The sequence below is a fragment of the Myotis davidii genome, unplaced genomic scaffold, assembly GCF_000327345.1.
Source record: "Myotis davidii unplaced genomic scaffold, ASM32734v1 scaffold933, whole genome shotgun sequence".
Taxonomy (NCBI): domain Eukaryota; kingdom Metazoa; phylum Chordata; class Mammalia; order Chiroptera; family Vespertilionidae; genus Myotis; species Myotis davidii.
The window spans coordinates 1,822,892-1,839,403 of record NW_006285240.1 but is presented as its reverse complement, the minus strand read 5'-3'; the positions used below and the strand labels follow the sequence as shown (position 1 = coordinate 1,839,403).

The following is a 16,512-nucleotide window of genomic DNA, read 5'->3' as shown; positions in this document are numbered from 1 at the left end:
GGGCCCGGCCTGTCAGGAGGAGAAAAAGTTTCCAAATTTCCTCAGCCCTGATTTGTAAAACCCTTGTATCTTTTTTAAAAAAAAATTATTATTATGTTTGAGAGAGAGAGAGAGAGAGAGAGGAAGGGAGAGGGGGAGAGGGAGTAACATTGATCTGCTGCTTCTTGAACGCCTCCTACTGGGGATCAAGCCCTCAACCTAGGCATGTACCCTACCCGGTTTTCACAGATAATGTCAGGAAATATCTTGACATACCATTCTCTGTCTGATAGCACTGCTTCTTCCTGAGGGGAATATTTCTGTTTGGTGTATCTTTAATTATCCTTTACTGTTTATTAAAAAATGAATAGCAAATGACTTTCCAAGACAGTGTTAATAAGACAGTGTTAGCTCATTTTATGAGAGATGGATAAGAAGTCAGAGAATATGTTCTAGAAACATAAATTATGTATCTTTATTTCTCTCTTTAAAATATGGTCTCAAGCGCTAAGAGTTCTTTCTTCTTCCTTTCTTTCTTCCTTTCTTTCTTTTCTCCCTCCCTTCCCTCCCTTCCTTCCTTCCTTCCTTCCTTCCATCCTTCCTTCCTTCCTTCCTTCCTTCCTTCCTTTCTCTCTCTTTTTTTGAGAAGATACTGGAAGAAGAATGGACTTTAGATCCAGAAATCCCTGGATCATATTTTGGTTCTTTACTAGCTAAATAATTTCAACAATTTACCTAATCCCTCTGAGCCTTGCAAGGTCATTATGAAGATCAAAAATAATGATACAGCACATGGTAAGAAACCAGTAAGTAACATCTGATCTACATAAAATAGCTGGCATAGTTAGGGACCTACTAAGTGCTTAATGAGTAGAGACAAAAGTAGGTTTATAGTTGTTCATATGAAAAATAACATGATGAATCATGCTAATACAAGAATAAACTGTTTTGCATACTCACAACTGTAAACCTACTTTTGCCCCACCCTATATCTATTAGTTCATTTGCAATATGCAACTGATGATTGCTAGTATCATACCTGTTGGAAGTGTATCATGTTCTGATAAGGGTTTCCCCAATCAAAAGCTTGGAACACACCAGAATGAACCGCCTATAACAAAATAAAAAGAATAAACACATTAAAATAATATAAAAGCATAGATTTAGAGACAGTAAACAAGAAATATACAGAGAAGATTGACATTATGTTCCACTTTTTAGCACATGAGAAAATTTCATAAAGACTAATAAGCCAAATAACAATGATACAAATTTATACTAATTAATGAAACTGATTATCAAGCTTATATTCCCCCCTATAATTTTCCAATGAAAATCCTCAGACTGCAATGCCCTTAAGTGTTACAAGGCTATACTCAGACATTTTTTAGAAGATGCTGAACAGAATGATTCTTAAATATCTTGGCTTAAGGAATTTTTATACATAATTTTTAAAGGCACCACCTATGTAGCCCCTACATTAAAAAATGACTGCCATTATTCTTAAACAACTTTAAACCTTACTATCCTTATCAGGTGGTCTAAGATATTACAATGTTACTCATTATTCTTAAACAAGTTTGTTACTATTGAAAGGAATGTTTATGCACAGAACTTCTCAGTGCTTCCTGTGGGAGGTGTGGCATGGCTGTGTCCTTTCGTCTGCAAGGCCAAACATCCTGCCGCCTTATCAGTAATGTGGCCACAGGCTGCATGTCTGAGGTGCCATGCATGCCTATGTTTGCATTTTAATTTTAGATCAGATGTTGGGATAGAAACATTCATACACCTAGGGGTTCCTTTTTCTGTTATTTGCCACCCATGCCAATTAGAAGAGACAGATAATTTTTACCTTTATACCAAGCACTTCATTAAATTATTCTGACTACTCTAAAGGTTTTTTGTGTTTTTTTTTTAAACTCACTCACTCACTTATTTATTTATTTATTTATTTATTTATTTATTTATTTATTTATCCTAACCCGAGGATATTTTTCTATTGATATTTAGAAAGTGGAAGAGAGAAGGAAAGACAGAAATATTGATGTGAGAGAAACACATCGATTGGTTGCCTCCTGCACGAGCCCTGACCAGGGGCCTCGGCCAGGGAGGACTCTGCAACTGAGGTACATACCCTTGACCGGAATCGAACCCAGGATCCTCCGTTTCACAGGCCTATGCTCTTTCTGCTGAGCCAAACTGGTTAGGGCTCTAAAGGTTTTTTTCACACTCATTGATTTAAACTTGATTTTTAGTTTTAAATGATTCCCATCAGATTTGTATTGACAGAGGCAGCAACCTTTTGTTATTGAAATTCTGCAAATTTTCAACAATGGGAAGCAATAGCCAGTACTAGCTAGGAACTTGGATTCTGGCATCAAACAGACCCGGTTTGAATCCTGGCTTAACAGAATATTGAACCGGAGGTCCAGGACAAGATCTTTATCTTCTCTAAACCTATTTTTTCAATAAATCTCTTTTCACTAATATTACTACCATCATCTGCATCTTTGTCTATGTAACTGATGACCAAATATTTTATCCCCCACCTTTATTTCTATCCTGAAGAGGACTTCCTGCCAGAGAAGGGTACTTTTTAAGAAGAGTCAGCTGTGCATGTGTAAGGGATTGGCTATTTAGAGAGTGGAGGAGAGAGGGAAAGACAGAGAGAAATATCAATGTGAGAGAAACACATCAATTGGTTGCCTCTTGCATGAGCCCTGACCAGGGTCCCAGGCCAGGGAGGAGCCTGCAACTGGAGGAGCCTCCATTTGTAGAATGGAGATATCGATGTCTTTATTGAAAGATTGTTATGAGAATGAATTTGATGATACTGAATGAAACCATGTACATAAATAGCAGAAGAACACATAGTAAGTGCTCAATAAATATGAAATTGAAGTTGCATTGTCTGGAAGGTCATGCCCGTCGAGAGGCTCCGTCTCCTCACCAGTAGGAGGCCCTATGACTCAAACTTCATTTTCCCTATTTGAGTGTGAAGGCTTATCTCCTGAAGGTAGAACTCTTCAAAGAGTTTCCGAAACTCTCAGCTAGTGTGTCTGGCTATCTATAGCAGTGATTCTAAATTTTAAAGCAAAGAACAGTGTGTAGGTTAAATTCCTAGAGATCTCAGCTATATATAAACTTTGGGAAGTTTCTCTCTCTCTCTCTCTCTCTCTCTCTCTCTCTCTCTCTCTCTCACACACACACACACACACACACACACACACTTGGGTCAGACAACTATACTAATCGAATTTGACTTACCTTTGAGCTTGTCAAATATTGAGTAATAGAATAATACATGCACATACAAAGCTGGGGGTAAAAGTAGACAACACTAATCTATTTTAATCCCTACCTAATATTTAATTTTCTCTAATTTATTTCTCTGAATTATTTTCACACTCTGAAATGGCCTATATGCCCACTGGAGGGTGAAATAGTCTATGTCATGACACCTAAAGTTCTATTAAAGCTAGTGATTTCCAAGAGGAGAAAATACAAGTTTTCCTAGAAAAAGCAGTTTGGAGTAATCTAAGGATCAGAAGTCAGTGAATAAGTCTAGGAACCAAGCCCAATTCCAGACACCGAAGATGTGAAGACTAGAAGGGTGTAAAGGAAATCCGCATGAGTTCACGCTGATTCTAGAACACCAACTGGACAGTGGCAGGTGCCTGCAAAACCCTGCAGGGAGTTCTCTGGGAGCTCTCCTTGGGGATCTTGCAGAGATGTGTGTGTCTCACATCAGAAACAGGAAGCACGTACCTGGGCCCAGTGTAGCATGTTCTGAACAGATGTTCCTGCCGGACTATGTGCCAAATAAACATCCAAGCGACTCTGTAAAGAGATTATGTCTCATTTGAAGGCTCATCATATAATCACATCACAAGTAAATGTGAATATCTTTTCTCTGTTTTTCTTTTAGGAATAAACATATAGCGTAACCTCTGATGACTCATTATCCAAAGAAGGCCACCTTTAAGAACTTTCCCTTCCCTTAGCTCTGTTCTTCTGTCCTGAGCAGTGTCTCATAGAGCCCACAGAGAGCCTCCCACTCGTCAAAGACAGAAGATAATACAGATTTTCTTTCCAGTCTTGCCTGGGACAGGTCTAAGAGGACAAGAAGTCATTGACCTTCTTCTTCACCCAATGTCATGTCCCGAAAGACATTCTGAGAAAGTTGTTCGTTGTAAGACATTGAGAACAAATCTGAGTGTTCACTTTGTCATCTGATTTTTAAAATGTGGTAATATTCTGCAAGGCTCTTTGAAAGTTTGTGGGACATAATCCATCCAATATTTTAACCTCCACTAACTCTTAAATTTATTCTGAATTTTAAAAACCCTTGATTTTTTTTCATAATTTCAATTGCATTTTTTTTTAGTATATAAAAGAGTTATTTTTCCACCAAAGTTGACATCAGAAATATCTTGGAGCTTAAAAAAATACAACTACTTATGAGTTACCCAAACCTAGAATCAATATTAAAATCTCTAAGACTGAGTTCTGGACATGTGTATTTTTTCAAAGTTCTACAAACGCTCTGTTTAGGTATTCCTGGTTATACTGTACTAAAATAAACATTCTTGCAGGCATTGTAATATTCCATAGTCCAATACCCAACAGTGAGAAAAAAGGCATTCTTACTATATAAATATACAACAGCCCCCCCCCCATTTATGTTCCACTGTGTTATTTTGTGAAGTTTTTCTTTAGCAAACTCTCAAACCATGTTGAGAGGGTGCTTTTGAAATTATCTCTATTGAGTTTGCTTAAAGGTCTTTTTACTTACCTTTACCTACATGAAATGCTTCCATCTAAGTGATAGGCAAGCATGGATTCCCTAAGATGTGAAAAGGCAGTGGCTAAAACATGTTTTGCATAAACAATCTTTTATAAATCTTGCTTGAAAGCAAGGACAGTGTTAATCAGTGCTTTCCACTGACAGAGAGATACAAGTCTCTGGGCAGAATCTGTGACATAGGTGGAAATCAACTTCAGCTTTGTCTCTGGTTACAAACATATCTCTTCCCTGGCTGGGGAGTAAACAGTAACTTCCTCTCTTTTTCATTCCCACTCTGGGTCAGCTAGTGGTAACTAAAAAAAAGGAAAGGATCTCAGTTCAGTTGGAAAGGACTGGCAAGAACTCTAACATTTATTCGTCTCAATATCCCTTAAACAGTGAATGTACAGCTGTCATTGAAGAGCCACCCCTCTATCCCTTTGGGTTAAAGAAGGGGCTCACAAAATGGCCATTTCCGCATCACTTATGAAAGTAAAAAAAAAATGATTTAAAAAATAGAGACACCTGAGCTCACTCCCTAAAATTCTACTTCAGTAGGTCTGAGATAAGGCTCAATCAAGCACAGCAAGATTAATTTCAAAACCATAGCCATAGTCAAAGGGAAGGACTTTTTAATGTAGTGCTTTGGCCACTAGCTAGAGTTGATGAGAATTTTCAGCAAAAAACCTTCTTCTCAAATCCTCCTACGAAACCAGGTGGACTCAGCTTTGGTGGGAAGCCACGAACATGCTAATTACATTTCCAGAGACAAAAAAAGCAGATCTTGAATGTAGTTTGTATGCAATTTAGAATGAAATCTCCTAACTGCTGTTTAACAAAACATTTGCTTTCCCAACCCAACTATTTACACGTACCATGTTTAAGTTTTTTGGGTCAAATCCACAAAAAGAAAATAGGAAGTTGCTGCAAATACGATGAAATAGCTTCTGGTTGCACACTTTGGTGGCAATGAATTGGTCAAAAAATGTATGAGGAGAGAACATCTTGTCACCAAATAACACCTGCAAGTTCAATTTAAGACACAATCAAATTTCATAGATGTGCATGTCAAGAGTGGAGAATGAGTGTTAATTCAGATAAGTACTGGACAGAAGATGACATCTGCTTAGTACTTATAACTAACTCAGTGAAACTGGGAGTTCTGTTAAATTCTGCCCTTGTAGTTCTTCCAACTCACCTCTTTTCCCAAGAGCCTTTACTTGGAGTATTTTTGTAATGCCCCCTAAGAAATGAGTCCCCACAGAACACTGTTAAGGCTTTGGCATACGGGATACTTTGGTTTGATTTTGGGCTCTGTCTCTTACACCTTAGGAAAGTATTTACTTTCTATTATCCTGAAATTTCTCAACTATAAAATGGAAACTTAATATGCACTAAGTAGGACTGCTGTGAAGATAATAGGTCATGTTTAAAAGGCACCCCGTGCATTTTCTAGAACCCAGTAAACATTCCAAATACAATGTTATTATTATATTTAGTGACTGACACAGACTTAAAGAGTCATTCCTTGCAAAATCTTTTAATGAACTCTAGAGGCAAAAACTGAACCCAAAGAAATGAATCTCTACTAATGGAATTTTCAAGCAATGGTACAGGTAAGTTTAACTTATCTTTTGAACTTTAAGAAATTTAATTTAATTCTTGAAATTAAAACATAAATTAATATCTAAACTCCTTGCATATAAGTACAACCTTGCATTTTTAAAAAATAATAACTAGTTTTATAATCTTAGGATCATAAACTAGATATAAAGCTGAAAAGATTTCCTTTTATTCTTAAAACTTTTGGAAACCTCCATTTATAGTAAAAAAAAAACAAACCACACCCAAAATACAACTGTCATATCTCGCTCCTGGAATCCTTCATTAATTGACTAAAAGACAACAATAAATAGCATTTACTTTTATTACACAAATACCTTACAATGTGTTACACTATCTCTGGTAAACTAGATCTAGTAAATTCCTACTGGTTATAATTTGTTAAATTCTGAGTTCAAAAAATAGTTACCTTATACAGTCAAAGATAATCTTCATTCAATGGAATATCTTATATTCCATGGAATATTAATGAAGTATATGATACGTCATGACTTAATATAACCCTTAGTGCCAGAGAGAGGGAGGAAATAAAGAAAGAAGGGAGAGGCTACAATATGTTAAACTCATTCAAATGATACTTCTTTAGGTCTGACAAACAATAATTAACCATTGCAGAAATTATCTAATTTATTCTGGCCTCTTATTCACTTTATCCCAATCAGTGGGTTAATCCACTTCACAAATTGTAACTCTTCCTATATAACTGTCTACATGGTAGTTTAATAATAGTGCCTATCTTTTATTTTTTTTATTTGTTTTTTTTAATAGTACCTATCTTTTAATAGAATGTTGACATCTATGTTCTCAAGTGTGATAACCTAAATAGATCTCCACAGGAATAAGTTAAAGTAGAAGGCAGGATCTGATTTAACTCAGTGGACATTTTTGTTTTTCATTTACCAATATCTTGGTCATCCACACTTGGCAGAAAATTCATGTGAAAGAAAACAGCCAATTCAGAGAGTAATCAACCAGGGAAATACTATTGAAGAAAGAGGTTATAGCTATCATAAGGGGTCCTTGTTCTTTGTTCTGAGAGTTGACTTTCCTAAAGACAGAGTGAATTAGCATGGTAGTCTCTGACTTGACTCCACTGCTATGTCCATGCATGAATGACTCAGCTAAAGGACCACACATTTACCTAAGAATAAATAATTGCTCTTTTAACCTAAAAGGGAGGGTAATAATGCAGACTAAGTAGCCATATAGCATCCACTTGGAGAGTGGTAAACATGCTGACTTGTCACTGTAATTCCAAGTTTGCTCTGGAGGGGGCATGTTTGTCTCATAGCAGTATAGAGGTATGCTTTTTCTGTTAACTCTTTGGGCACCTGTATGAGAATTAGAAAAGCCCTCTCCCCTTTTATTCTGCACACATGGCCCCATGCCAGGGCACATGGCTGGCCAAGCAGAACATGGACTGGATTCAATAGCTGAGCTCCATAAATTACATATTGGATTCGATAGCCTGTTTGGCTGCATAAGGATCTAAGACTGACTTCTTCGGGTTGGCATGGAAAATGACAACATATAAAAAGGGCACTGGCCATGGATGGTCTGATCAGATCTGGATTCAAATTCTGGTTCTGTCATCCGTTCACTAGGTGATTTGGGACAGAATGCTTAGCCTCTCTGAAACTCAAATTCTTCTTTCAAGAAATGGAGGCAATATTAATAATCCTTATTGTTGTAGATAATATGTTTAAAAGAAAGCAAAGGGTCAAAGCAAGCTATAATTTAGAGAAGAGAGAGACAATTAGGAATTAGTGGGTCACATGTGGTAGCTCCTCTATTGGAGTTAAAGCTCTTTCAGGGTAGCCTTTCGAAAACTACAAATCTGATCAAGCCATTTCTCTGCTTAACATACTTCATTGGCTTCTCATTACTAACAGAAGAAAAATCTAAACTCCTTAACATGACACAATTGCTTTCCATTTACTGTCCCCTACTGTCCCTAGCCAAGTCTACCATGACTGTCACATGCACCCTAATTTTCAGTCATATCCATCAGCTGAATGTACCTTTATAGACATAGCCATTTTCTGATGCTATGCTTTTGAAATAGTAGCTCCTAGATATATTTTCACAGAATTGAATTGAACTGCACTACGCCACCGGCATTTCAAAACATGTGAAAGCTGAAGCAGAGTTGTACAAATTGAGAAAAATAGAAAGAGCCCACCATCTCAAAATATCTTTTAACTGTGTGGAAATGCTAAAATAAATTAGCAAGCTATTACCCAGCATAGGGCCCGGTCTCGGCTGAATCTCTATGGCACAAGAGGGAAATGTGAGCATTTTCCATGTTGCTTAGTGGTTTTCCTGCTATTGTGGTTCTGGGTTGTATAAGTATAGAATTGACTCATCATAGGTTAATTTGCTTATTATTATTATTATTATTATTATTTACCAATCAAAATCCCTGGCTTCTATAAAAATTGTCTCAGCTTTATTTGCTTTAATTGAAATCATTGATTTCAATTATACACTGTGATTACCTTTTGTCTAGTAGGGGAGAAGCCATATTAATACGCAACAGGAAAAAACACCAATACACATAGACCAATTCTCCTTGATAAATGATCAGTTTAGCTAGCTGTCAGCTAGTAGAAAAATCTGGGGTCAAAGACCCCATCTGGCTTCACACTGTGATCTCAACCACTACTCATACTGCCCCTCAGAAACCAGGGGCCACTGGGGAGAAATTTAACCTACTAGATTAAACAAATCAATTACTCAATTCAGCATTTGCTTTATCTGTAACTGAGGAATGACATACATGAGAGAGAAGACATTGATGAAGATAATAGGGTAGAATGGCATCAGAGTGAGCCCCCTGAACTCTATTACTAAAATTGCACATCAACAGTAAGCGTACATGGATACCTCCAACACTTATTATAGTCTCAGAGGTTTGTAAAATGTCACTTGGTTTCCTTCTATTGAAATCAGTGGGAACAGAGCTAGTTTTCATTCTACAGATTTAAACTGGAGAAGTCACATACCTTGACTCCTTCTCTGGAAAGATTTGTTAATTTTCTCAGAGGACTGTGGGTGTATTTCACTGTAATGACTGGAGCCAATGCAAAAAATATTTTAATCCTTTTAGCCAGCTCTGGATTTGTAGAGAATGCTATGAAAGCTGAAAGGGAAGAAGACACTAGTTTATAACAATTCTTAATCTATCTTAAATGATAGCAGAAGTATTATATTAAAAACAACAACAAAACAAATATAAAATAACTCAGAGTAAACACCATTTGTAGGAAGGATTTTTCTAAATTTCTCAGGAATGGAATTGGCTAATACAGAATAAAGTGTTTTCTGTCTCCAGAGAGGAAAAGAGTTGCAGAGAGGGTTCAAATATCCCTTGTGGGGTATGTCTAGGTAAATTCCTAGGACCATTACTGCTCAACCACAGTCTTTAGTATCAGACAAAACTGAGCTATAATTTTGGCTTCCCATTTACCAGCTGTGTGAAGATTTGGGTAAGTTATCTACCCTGTATAAGTCTCAGTTTTCTTAATCTGTAAATGTGGAAAATAGAATCCTCATGGAATGATTCTTTTGAAGGTGAAAATACATACATATTATTTGGCAGTATCACCATTAGAAAGGATCTCTATATTACCATTTGTAAAATATGAATGATAATGGTTTCACATGTCTGTAGTTTTCAATGAGAGAATGTATGTAAGGTGCCTAGTATAGTTCAGACATATACTAGAAACCTAATTAGGATTAAGATATAGAAAAGAGACTGGGGGAAATGCTGTTGGCATTGCTGAGGTCTGTAGCTGAATGGGGAGCAGTGAAAGGAGTGAAGTGTCTCATGGCTTTGAGGCATGGCCCCATCCACATCCACTCTAGCCCAGGGCACCCTGGGAAGTGAAAGGCACACTAACCGTGGCATATAATCAGTGGGATTTATAATTTTCTGCTTTCCTTTTGGTGTCTTCTCTAGACTACGAGATCTTTAAAGGAAAGATGTCTACCATATTTATTTCTTACCCAGTGTCTGGAAATTGTTTGTTGTGCACATAGATAAATAATTCTCTCAAAATAAATACATGTATGTATTATGAGAGAATTATAAATAATCCTTCTGGCATCATTATGAATCTACATAGATTCAGTCCAATGGGAAAAGAAATCATTGTTGTGGTTCTTATTTCATTTAATCTTCAAAAATCAGCCAGAGGATAGGGTTTTCCACCTCAAGTCCCCAAGCTAGAGACTGAACAGAGGGAATAAATCCTGATCCCTTTCATAAATATGGAAGAAGATCCTCTGACACTCTCAGATCACACCTGCCCCAAACACACCGATGGTGGTGCCTTGGGAGTGGCCCACATAGAAGAGTCGCTCCTGTCCAGTTTTCTCTACAATAAAATCAATCGTGGCTGGAAGATCATATTTAGCCATCTCATCCACACTGCAAAAGAAGAAAACAACAAAATTGGAAAAACATATCTCATTATTAGGCCTGCAATATCCAAACACATTCATTGCAGACATTTGCTTTTCTTAAATATTAAGACTAGAGTCAATATATGATATTATGGGTCTCTGTGACTTTTGAGGATGTCACCTTGATTGCAAGAATAACGTTGCTAAGAAAATGGAATCAGAAAAATCTGATTTGCAAAGATCTACAAAGGCTTTTCCTAAAAGGCCAGTCATATTTCACCTAATTCTACAGATTTACCAAACTCCCTTAAAAAGAACAATGACCTAGATAAAAGCAAACCGTTTTGCAGACCTCAGCCCAGAAACACTGAGTCAGTGAAGACTCGTGGTAATCTGAGTATTTATCAATCACCTCAGGTGGTTTTTTTTCGTGTGTGTAGTTGGGAAAACACTCACATAGTAAACCATCACGTTATCTGCAATAGTTTAATGACACAACTGCACTGGGTGTGGAATTAGGAAATGCAAAATCGCTTCCAGGTATAAGGCAGGAATGAGGCCAAAGGAAAAGTGCTTTAATGACCTTCAAGGTATGGTTCTTGGCTCTTATGCGAATACAGGGGTTTGACCCCATGACCAAGACCTGACTCCAGGGGCAGGTTTCCGCACTGTCCTCCGATGGAGGGCAGAGTTCTTTCACTTCTTGGAGAGTAAACATTTGAGTGTCTGGTTCACAAGCTTTTCAACTAAAACCTTGTTTCTGGTCCCATATCTCAATCAATTCCTCTTTAATAAGACACTATATCAACTTCTTCTGGGGTCCATATGGACAAAGTGATAGTCTTGGAACTAACCTTTCTAAAGCTGACCTTTGCATTTTGATTTTTTTTGCATATATATTTTGCATACACATACATACAGCAAGTGGTGTTTTAAAATCAAACATAAGTGCAATCATAAGAGCCTTCTTTTCAGAGCCTGTAAAGAAAGTCGGGGTAGAGGTGGAAATATTCGTTTTCTTCTTGTGAATTCCATTGGATGCATTTGGACAGAAAGGGAAAAATCAAAGGGTGTTCATTCATTTATAAATGACAAAATACACACTTTATTTTGTGTGTGTGTGGGGGGGGGGCGGGGTTTACCTGAAGGCCCAGAATTCTGGTGATTTGGGTGAGAATTTCAAGTGTTTTCTGGACCAGGTATTTCCCCGGCTGTTCCCCATCCACACATCATAACCAGTATCTGCTAGAAGGAAAGCCAAGCTGTTGTTGGGCAAGTTGCAGATCCAGTTATTGGCAGATGCAACTAAGCCATGTTGCAAATACACAACAGGTCTTGGATCTGCAAAACAGGCAAAAGAATTTCACGTCAACTTTCTCAGTGTCTATAAGAGAAGTCTCTTTCCTGCCTTCCTGTAGTATATACACGAAAAGATGAAATTTGGTGCCAGGCAAACCCAGGGTCTAGTCCTTTCTGAACTACTTACTTGGGCAAGTTTTTTACCTTCTCTAGGTCTTATTTTTTTCTTTGTAAAATTTGGATTTTACATCATGTATTGTATTATTCTTTAGGAGCTGGAGTCAGATAGTCCTGGTTCAAAATCTATTCTACTATGTATTAACCTTTATGGTTGTTAACTCAGTTCACTTATCTGTATAATGGGCAATAATAAAAGGTTATCTCATAGTGTAGTCACAAGAATTAAATTAGAACTAAAATACATAGGACTGTCCAGCACAATAAATATTTGGTCTATTATTATTTATATTAATAATATTTTATTCCTCAAAGAGTATATGATAGCAAAACTAACTTTTTCTCAAAATAATAACAAAAAAACATAAAAATGCCATTTGTTGAATGCCAGGCACTATGCTAGATTTTACAAACACAGCTTAATTTAATTTGTACTCTCAGAAAGCAAAATCCAAGAATATAAGTGAAATGTTATGCAATATAAAATTGTTAATTTGGTATAAAAGCCCTATTGATAGTGTAGAATTGAAACAATTTGACTAAGAAACAGAAAAGAAAAAGAAGGAAGTTGGGAAACTTCGAGAGGAGGTAAGAGTGACCAGTGACCGGAATTATTTTGTCTTTTATAAATGGTTTGTGAAGGTCACTTTTGGTGCTGCACCAGTTTCCTGAGACTGGGTAGGCTAGAATGGACTCTCAGAGAGCCTTCAGCCATTTGGAAGCAAGGAACTATGCCCATTTATGCACCTTTTCAGCAAACAGAAAGAAAAGGTATTCCAAATTCTACTAAAGTTAAGTACCACCAAATAGCAGTTATAGTCTATAGCCCCTCTGATCTGAGCTCTCAGGCAGCTTCTTCTTATAGAGGCAGCTTTCCATCTCATGCATTTTGGCAGCTACCTGGCAGAGATCATAAGATAAAAGTTTGTGGAAAGAAAGTCCTCATGAGTATTTATAAAGAAACTAGAGTAGCTAGGCCGGTGTGGCTCGGCAGTTGAATGTCAACCCAGGAACCAAGAGGTCACAGGTTCAATTCCTGGTCAGGGCACATGGCCAGGTTGTGGGATCAATCCTCAGTAGGGGGTGTGAAGGAGAACACTGATTGGTGTTCCTATCTTTCTATCCCTCTCCTTCTAAAAATCAATAAAAACATATTTTTTTAAAAAATAGAGTTATTTGTGGGAGTGGATGGTTCTATTAAGTCAACACCATTCCAATTTAGATTGTCTCTTTAAATAATTAACCCTTCTAATGTTAGGGAGTTTGTTATACAACACTCCAAAGAATAAATGGAGCTAAAAATCAGAAAAGAAAGTACAGTTCTTGCCAAATGGATCCCTCTTTTCTCTACCGATATTAACATCTATTGCAGCGAGCTAGAAATGGCTCTTGCATTAAGTTCAAGTATAGAACTAATAGGGTCAGATTTACTTAAGAACATAAAATTCCATTGAATTGGGTGAAGGACTAATTACAACTGATATAATACCAGTTAGAAAGCTATTGTACTAGTTGAAGCAATAGATAATAATGATGTGTTAACCTACACTTGAGCGATATTGAAGCTGAGAGAAGTTTACAAATCAGAAAGAAATTTAGAAGGCAAAATGAATAGATCTCGGTGATTGGCTGTATATAGGAGGTAAGGGAGAAGAAAGTATCAAAATGACCTTTCAGTTTCTAGATTTAAGCTGGAAAGTAGTTATCTCTAGAATAAGAAAAACGTTTTCTTTTTGTGCTTTTTAGGAAGGAGGATAAAGCGAAGAAGAAAAGGCTAAATAGTGTATGGGAAAATTCTGGAAAAATTCCAAAGGGTTATACAAATGAGAGTAGTAGAGAAGGAGGTGATGATTTTCCTCCTTTGATGGGAAGGCACTCGGCTCTGTTTAGAATAAAAACTGCTTTGCTGTTATCAGCACATCGAGGAATCTCTGCTTTAGGCATTATTTCTTTCACAACAAAATAAACCCTACCTGTTCTTGGACATCCTCTCCCGTGAGGAATCCTGTAAATTCCAAGGACATAGCCATCTTTTGTCACAACATTATAATTTTCATAAGGATAACCCCAGTACGAAATAACTTGGCTCTGAAAAGAGGAAAAACATATATATATATTATATTTATGTTGTGATCTCTTGATTTTTATACCTGCAATGCAATATAGTACTTCCAGCCACAGCCTACTCTTCCCCAATGTATTGAGACAGAATAAAGCAGGAAAATCAGGATAACTTGAAGAGGGTTTTAAACTGGGGATGGATGCATACAAAGCAGGGGTGAGGCAAGGTTGGGTGACTATACAAGCTGGGTTCTCCTGGCCTGGTATTGTTAATACACACTGGCTCATTCTCAAAATGTTTTGACAAGAAATTATGTGGACATCTAATGAGAAAAACCATAGGTGATACTGAGGCCAGTATCAAGTGAGGTGTTACCTCCCTATTACCTTAAAGGAGATGAGAAGTGGTTACCAGAATCAGCATGAGAAAGTCAGGAAGAGAGGGCCACATTGAGAGGAGCTGTGATCTCTAGCAGAGACAGCCTGCCTAAGGTGACCTCCAGGACAAGAACTCATCTAATTGCACTCTCCTCCTTCCTTCTGATCTCCTGTTCAGGGTTTCCATTGTATGAACTGGTCTAAAAACGAAAGTTCAAGGGAGCTTATTGACCTAGTTCTTACAGGTCAGCCTCTTAGACAGAGAAAACATTGTAAGAAAATACAGAGTGGCTCCAGAGGGGTAAACAAAAGATATACCAACTACAACAGTATAAAGAAGAGGAGAACTATTGTTGATTGCATAGAAGATGGTTTATATCCCCTGTTTTATTAATCTCAATGTATAGCCTTTCAGATAGAATTATAGTGGCCCCTTGGTTCTCAAACTTAATTTGTTCTGGAAGGCTGTTTGAGAAGCAATTTGTTTGAAAACAGAATAATTTTTCCCCATTAGAAATGCAAATTGAATTAATCGGTTCCAGATGCCCAAATGGTTCCCTGTTTTATCCTTTCTTATATACAGTGCATGTCTAATGTACTGTATAATCTATAAATAAACACTTCTTTTCTTAACTTTATTGAACCAGCTCCTACTAGCCTTAAAGGAATCACTTTGAGTGCTCGGTCCAGGCCAGTGGTGTCTTTCAGACCAGCTTGCAGCATCTTTGCTTGTTCATATATCACTGCCTCCGAAATGTTGTCATTCGCTAACTGCTTCTCTCTCGTTTATGCAGTTCAACAACATTGCCTGTGATCGTTGCTTCTTTCACACCCTTAGCAACATTATCACTCTTGATTGCCTCTTTATGTTTTAAAACTGGACTAATCTATTTCAACAGCAACAAAAGTCTTCTCTCCTTTGTCGCCCGAGAGGTGCTTTTTGTCATACTGAGGTATCAGTGTGAAAGGGTTGTCAGGCTGATAACCAAAGTTTGATTGGACAACCGAGACATTTTTTCTGTGAACAACTTGGTCAAAAACCGATTTGTTCAAGATGAGAGACTTTCGAGAAACAAGGTTTGACTATATATCCTTCATTGGAGTTGAGAAAACTAATTTTCCAGAAGATTAACCATCTGTCAGAGATTGTACAACTAGGAAAAGATAAAGACAACAATTAAAGCCAAAGTAAGTTTGGCGCCAAAGCAAGCCCTTAACACAAAATTAGGTATTAACCCATGCCAGGCACTCAAGAGGTGTGTACACATATAGGGCCACATGAAGCAGTGGTTATAAGCTCAGACTCTAGACTCGAGACTAACAACATGGCACTGAATTCCAATGCTTTCTCTTACTAGCTATGAAACTTTGGGGAAGTTACTTAACCTTTCTGGGTCTCATTTCCCTCAACTATAAATTAAAGATAATAATAGTAACTCTTCACAGATTTGTTGTGATGATCATACACAAAGAATCTAGAACAGTGCCTGGCACAAAGTGCTATATAGTGTTCGTTATTCTTATTATCATTATAGAATAATTAAGAGCCAAAAAGCATTTAGACCAGGACAAGAAGATGTGTGTGAATATGGGCAGAAAGGAAAATTTGGATTAAGGACATACACTGAGTGGCCAGATTATTATGACCACCCCATCAGTACTTCATTGATACTTCCAAAAATACTGAATATTGAAAACTTCCTAAGCAAATACTCTCAAGATTTTATTATTATTATTTGCATAACTAATTCACTTCATTATACTGATGGGGTGATCATAATAATCTGGCCACTCAGTGT

General features: G+C 37.2%; 1 protein-coding gene across 1 annotated transcript in view; it reads right to left on the bottom strand.

The window, feature by feature from the left end:
* LOC102758986 (lipase member K) overlaps positions 1-15,436 on the bottom strand; it is an 18,722-nt gene extending 3,286 nt beyond the window's left edge. Inside the window, exons 1-8 of the mRNA XM_006755860.2 lie at positions 15,368-15,436; positions 14,248-14,362; positions 11,941-12,139; positions 10,714-10,823; positions 9,394-9,530; positions 5,641-5,787; positions 3,748-3,819; positions 1,019-1,090 (exon numbers count right to left, since the gene is read on the bottom strand). Coding sequence (XP_006755923.1) covers positions 1,019-1,090; positions 3,748-3,819; positions 5,641-5,787; positions 9,394-9,530; positions 10,714-10,823; positions 11,941-12,139; positions 14,248-14,362; positions 15,368-15,436 — 921 coding nt within the window. The remainder of the gene's footprint in view (positions 1-1,018; positions 1,091-3,747; positions 3,820-5,640; positions 5,788-9,393; positions 9,531-10,713; positions 10,824-11,940; positions 12,140-14,247; positions 14,363-15,367) is intronic.
* Positions 15,437-16,512: the final 1,076 nt, after the last annotated feature.